The sequence below is a fragment of the Oryza sativa genome, chromosome 10 (assembly GCF_034140825.1).
Source record: "Oryza sativa Japonica Group chromosome 10, ASM3414082v1".
NCBI lineage: Eukaryota > Viridiplantae > Streptophyta > Magnoliopsida > Poales > Poaceae > Oryza > Oryza sativa.
In genome coordinates this window covers 16,129,517-16,135,465 of record NC_089044.1, presented here as the reverse complement: position 1 = coordinate 16,135,465, position 5,949 = coordinate 16,129,517, and the positions used below count along the sequence as shown (strand labels likewise).

General features: G+C 42.7%; 1 protein-coding gene and 1 long non-coding RNA gene across 2 annotated transcripts; one reads left to right on the top strand and one right to left on the bottom strand.

The window, feature by feature from the left end:
* Positions 1 to 849: 849 nt before the first annotated feature.
* LOC9270627 (uncharacterized) lies at positions 850 to 3,679 on the bottom strand. Its single transcript, XR_001540383.3, has 4 exons — positions 3,049 to 3,679; positions 2,441 to 2,565; positions 2,261 to 2,312; positions 850 to 1,255 (listed from the first exon to the last, which is right to left on the bottom strand). It is a non-coding gene; the product is annotated as an uncharacterized lncRNA (long non-coding RNA).
* Positions 3,680 to 3,713: 34 nt separating this feature from the next.
* Positions 3,714 to 5,117, top strand: LOC136353770 (BTB/POZ and MATH domain-containing protein 3-like). Its single transcript, XM_066304988.1, has one exon. It carries the CDS (start codon positions 4,017 to 4,019, stop codon positions 5,115 to 5,117), a length of 1,101 nt encoding a protein of 366 aa, XP_066161085.1. The 5' UTR covers positions 3,714 to 4,016.
* Positions 5,118 to 5,949: the final 832 nt, after the last annotated feature.

Genomic DNA, 5,949 nt, shown 5'->3' with positions numbered 1-5,949 from the left:
TATAAATAGAATCGCTAGTATTCATATATTGAATTTGTCTTTCTTTATATCTAAATGTGTAAATGGAGTCTTACTAGAGATTTTGTGGAGTGGTATATGTGTTGTATGAATATTATTATTTTTTTCAAAATTATTCATACTAGTAATTGGCCCGTGCTAACGCTACGGTAATGTAAAATAGGAATGCATATTTTTTTAAACCATGCACTACAATAGGAATGAAAAATGTAGCTTGCACGGATGGTTGGAGCAATTTTCTTACATCATGCGGGTTTCCAGCATTCTAACCTCCACTTGAATGCATGCTATGATCGTCTACCCTCACGCTATCGAGTAAACAACATATCGTGTAGTGTTCAAATTGATCAAGCGTAGTGATAAAGCTATATTAGATCTTGCAAACTGCAAACTCAATGAGCCATTCATTTCCACTACAAAAAGTGGATAAAATTTTGGATATTTGTGGCACACTTTTCAATCTGCTAAATGGTGTGTTTCGTGCGAAAACTTTTTATATAAAAGTTGCTCTAAAATATCAGATCAATTTATTTTTCAAGTTTGTAATAATTAAAACTCAATTAATCATACGTTAATACATCCTCGTTTTGCATAAAACACTTAATTTTCATCTTTATCTTTATCTTTAAAAGTAAAGAACGCCGAGGTTAGGCGTTTGGAGAGGGATTTTTCTCGGCACGCACAAGAAGATATGTCATTAGTGCACAATTAATTAAGTTATTAGAAAGTTGAAAACATGTTTATTTGAATATTTAAAGAAATTTATGTATCGGACTTTTTCTTAAAAAATACACCGTTTAATACTTTGAAAAGTATGCCCACGATGAGGTATTTGCAAAGACAAATACACCCCCCGAACTCAGCCTTATTCCTAGAATCCTAGGAAGTATATAATGGTACATTAATTTCTGGCCAGAGTTTTTTGAGAAACTGGCAAATAAAAAGATTGTCTTATCTAAACAAACATAACAGCCTGTAAACCTGAATAATTTAGGCTCTACAAACTACAAATTGTAAAAGAAAATGTAAAAGAAAAAGGTTGAACCGAATCCCTAAATTAAAATCACCTGCCATCAGATATTTCATTCATCACAGCTGAAACGAGAGCATCATCAGATATTTCATTCATCACATTCGACTGTACGTACTTCCTCTATCCTTTCTCTTTCTGCTGAAAATAAATGTCCCTTTCCTTTCTAGTTGTGCTACTGATAGTTTCATAAATCTGGGAGCTCACCTACAGATGTAACAATGGTTTTCAGATGAGTAGTAAATCCAAGCCTTCTTCAGAAGAAATACAACTTCATCTAGTAAAAATCTCACACGATTTTTTGCGGGTAGTAAATATCTTATTTTACATGGTTACAATTTTGTAAATGAGATGAAGAATGTAAAATGAACATGAATACTTTGTTAAATCTGCAGATAAGCTGGTTGGATCATGGAAATACAATTTTCAAATTTCATAACTTCAGATCAAATTTCATTATACCCTCTAAATACACAGGTAGCGTAAATAGTAAATATTGTATTGCACGCCACCAACAGCTAGGTACCACAGAAAGCAAGTCGAAAAAATCTATATAATGCATATGATATTTCATGAAAATCAGGAATGATATGATTCACCTACTGCTAGATCTCAAGAACATAGAGGCAGCGTGATGTGGTTCAGGAGAAGGGGGATCAGCGACAAGGTGGTGGCTTGGATAGGGAATCGCCAGCGCTTGAGGCGGTGGCTTGGACAAGAGATCAGTGGTGCTTGGGTGGCAATTTGCTGACGAGGGATCGGCAACACCAGTGCCGTGGACGGGTGGAGGGCTACTGCTGCGCAGCTGTGCAAACACGGAGGTGTGGACAGACGCATTCCAGACCCGCTGATGTTTAAAATCAAGCACATAAATCAGTTGACTGAATCCAACATGAAACCAGTCACAATCACCGGTATGTATGTATGTATATATATATATTGAATTAAACCAGATCACCACAATGGGGCCTTATCTCAAGTATTCAACATTTATACTTGAGATAACCTGAAACTTTTTGAAAGGAGATGAAGTAACTTTTGGTAGTAGTCTAGCTGTCTGCCGTACAAGCAAACTATGAGAAGCACACTTGTTAATACCAAAGCCATTTAAAAGTCACTAATTACGTACTTACCTATCATGCTAAATTAAAAGTAAAGGTAGATGCATGTTATAGGAAACAGCAACAATGGCAACAAAAACTCGATCCATACCATATAAAGCACGCCATGCAGTCAAAGCAGCAGATTGGATAATGCTAGCCTTCTGCAGTATAACAAAACTTGATTCAATTAGCTTGCAGTATCATTTTCAAGTAACATTGGAGATAAATCAAATTTCAGAAACGAACAATATATTCCATTTCATAATTTAGAAAGCACAAGAATATATACTTATCCGATTGTTCACGTCAACTGCAAATTGATGCCATCGCTGTGTAGTTCACCCGTAAGCCAAGATGCCTGACAGAACGGATCTGTGGAGGCTGCTCCACCATCCCAGCCTGTGCTTGCATGATCTGAGATTCAGAATTGGTGTTAATCAAATTGGTTGAGCAAGTGGGTAGGTTGATCAATCGATCGATTTCATTTGCATATCTGTAACGTCATGGCATCTCTGAAATAGGGCACAACACAACTCAATCAGAAAATCAAAATGCATAGTACAAATTAGTGCAGAGCAATTGACAGCAAATTTAGAATTCAGACCACAACTCAATCAGAATAATCAGAATCCAGACGTATCAACTATTGTGCATGATGAAAACAGTAAAATGTAGAACCATAAATGGAGGCCATTCAACAAGATATTAGGACAATATATGATATTGGGACAAAGTATATGAACAATATATATGTTTCATCAATTACATAATAATTATGGCCTTTTAACATTACTTATCTCTGCTCATTCACTCGAATGGCCAAATGGGCTTCTAAATGTTTTATAGGATCAAATTACTATCTTAAACGTAATTCAGTCATAAACGATTTTGTTTTACCTTTTGAGATGAGACTATCGACAATGAAGGCCACCGCGGGGCTGGTGGAGGCGCAGAGGAGACCAGCCAGGAGTAAAGCAGTTCGCCGTCGACAGGGGAGCTGCGGTGGACTCGATGTGTACGGGCAGGCGTCCGTCGAGGTGGAGGTCAGTGGCGGCGCGGAGGAGGGCGAGGGGAGCGGATCCGGCGGCTGAGATCCGTGGCGGCGCAGTGGAGGGCGAGTGGAGCGGCAGTGGAGGACGGGATGGAACGGGATCAGCAAGGCGGGCGTCGATGTCCCGGCGCGGGACGGCGGTGGAGCTTCCGGCGGAGGGAACAGCAGCACTTGGCGGATATCGATAATGGCGCAAAGGAGACCGGGCAAGAGGCAGGCGACTGACGTTGATCCGGCGGCGCGGCGCAGAGGGGCAGGCGAGTGAACGGGATGGGCGTCGGTGTCCCGGCAGTGCGGTTCGGTTGGGGCGTCGCCTCCCTGGCGGCGGTGGCTGAGAGGGCGGAGGAGATCGATGATGGTGGGGAATCGGCGCAGAGGGGCCGCCGCTTGCGACGCGGAAGGCGGGCGGCGATTACGGCGCCGGGTGAGAGATGCGCGGAGGAGAGGAGGGGATTGAGGGCGTGAAGGGTGGCGGTTGAGGGGAACGCGAGCGCGTGGGGGTAGATACATCGGTGTGGATGCTGGAGCCCGGAGCAGTAGCATGGGACGACGTACATCGGGTTTCTGACTACTACTTACCGTCGAGGAACCGGGCCGAAGCAGTCAATCCCGAATCAGATCAAACTCTGCTTCTTCCTGTTAACTCCTAGCAATTGGAGTTGAATACCAACACTTCTCTTTAGCTTTACTACAAGAGGCTAGGCAGAGGTAGCTTAGAAATCAGAATCCTGTGCACATCGGCGTGCTGCCAACCAACAGAAAAACGCAGGCCTCAGCTCCTACATCTCCGTCGGACGTCGGGCTAGACGCAGGTATGACGACGACGACGACGGCGGCGGCTGCGGCTCTCACGTCCAGCGTCGGTGACGGTCCTCCGCCGTCGAGGTCCACCACTACCATCACCGCGGGACGAACCTACCACATACTCAAGATCGAGGGGTACTCCAGCACCTTGAAAGCCGGTCGTGGCCAGGCCCTCCGTTCCTCTCCGTTCAGTGCGGGAGGTCGCACCTGGTATATCAGCTACTACCCAAACGGAGGGCGAGAAACCAACAAGCACTGCATCTCTTTCTTCATCCATCTTGACGATGACACGGTCAATGACGATGTCATGGCACAAGTTACATTCAGCTTGCTCGACCGACACAGGAATCCGGTGCGGTCACACACTGTCACCACCACATTGTATAACTTCTCGGTGGCTAGTAGTAACGCGCTTGGGTTCGAAAACTTCATTAGAAGGGACGACTTGCAACGATCGGAATATCTCAATGACGACTGCTTCGCTATCGCGGTTCGTCTGGTCATCACCGAGGAATCACCATCCTTCACGGTGCCCCCATCGAACATGCACATGGATTATGGTGATCTTCTATCAAGCAAAGAGGGAACCGATGTCGAGTTTGTGGTTGGCGGCGAGACATTTGCCGCACACAGGTTGGTGCTAGCGGCACGGTCGCCGGTGTTCAAGGCGGAGCTATTCAAACCAATGGAGGAAGGCACCACGGATGTCATAAAAATTGACAACATGGATGCACAAGTGTTTAAAGCTCTGCTTGTTTTTATCTACACGGACACTTGGCCAGAGATAGGTCAAGACGAGACGACTATGGTTCAACAACTACTCGTTGCAGCCAATAAGTATAGCCTATCAAGACTGAAGATAATGTGCGAAGATAAGTTGTGCAGCTATATTGATACAAGTTCAGTGGTTACTATGCTGATGCTAGCAGACAAGTACCAATGCCATGGTCTTAAGAAGGTGTGCTTCAATTTCCTTGCCTCTTCAAGAGCATTGTCTTTGGTCATGAAAGCAGATAATTTCTGGTGTTTAATCCAGAGCCATCCAACTATGTTGAAGGATTTAATTTACAACATCGTTACTCATCAATTGGAAATTAAATTATCAGTGTAGTAATTAGGATTCATCCAAGCCAAAATTCAACTGTCGAGAAAAATAAAGGTTTCTTTCGTGGAATGAGTTCACCTACATATGGTTCAGTTTTGTAGCGCCTTCCAGCAAGCATATTTACAAGGAAAATCAATTTGCAATATAAAGTACTAACAGAGTTATAAGAAAACGACGTGTATGATACTCCTCTGTCTTATATTATTATACGTTTTGAGTTTTTTTTTCAAATTTAATAAGGTGATTTATAGAAATAGATAGTAAGTTTTGTCAACGGACTATACCCGACAACGGTAATTCTGTATATCATGAATCTTATATTGGTGATATGTCTTATCTATAACACTGATAATAGTTCTTAACCTCAATGCAAATGATTGGACTAACGTTCTCGATAATGTAACCTGAAGATATATCTTTGTCAGAATTACCTAGCCATTCTCGAAAAACCGAGTAGGCACAAAATTTTCTACAAAGAACGTAACCATCTTTTGAATTTGTAAGGAGGTCAGAAAAACAACAATCGTATAAAATTCTGCAAATATTCCACCTGTGATTTCTCCCTCTTTCTTGAAATACAAACCATCATATATGACATATAAAATCCACTTATGAGATTCATTTGGGTTCCGTTTGTACCTCAGTCGAACTTCCTCCCTTTTGTTTCCAAATTCCAACCTCGCGAGCACCAGAAAACCCTAGCAAAAACCCTCGTCACCATCGCCAAGCTTCCAATGGATCTGAATACCTGATCGATGAACAACTACTGCATGTGTGTGCACGGCGCTCAGGCGAAAGTGTGTCTTCTCAAAACTCAATATGAATTTGCGGCCAGACC

Excerpts from the sequence above, each read along its gene's own strand:
- LOC136353770 (XM_066304988.1), top strand. The coding sequence starts at position 4,017 with ATGACGACGACGACGACGGCGGCGGCTGCGGCTCTCACGTCCAGCGTC.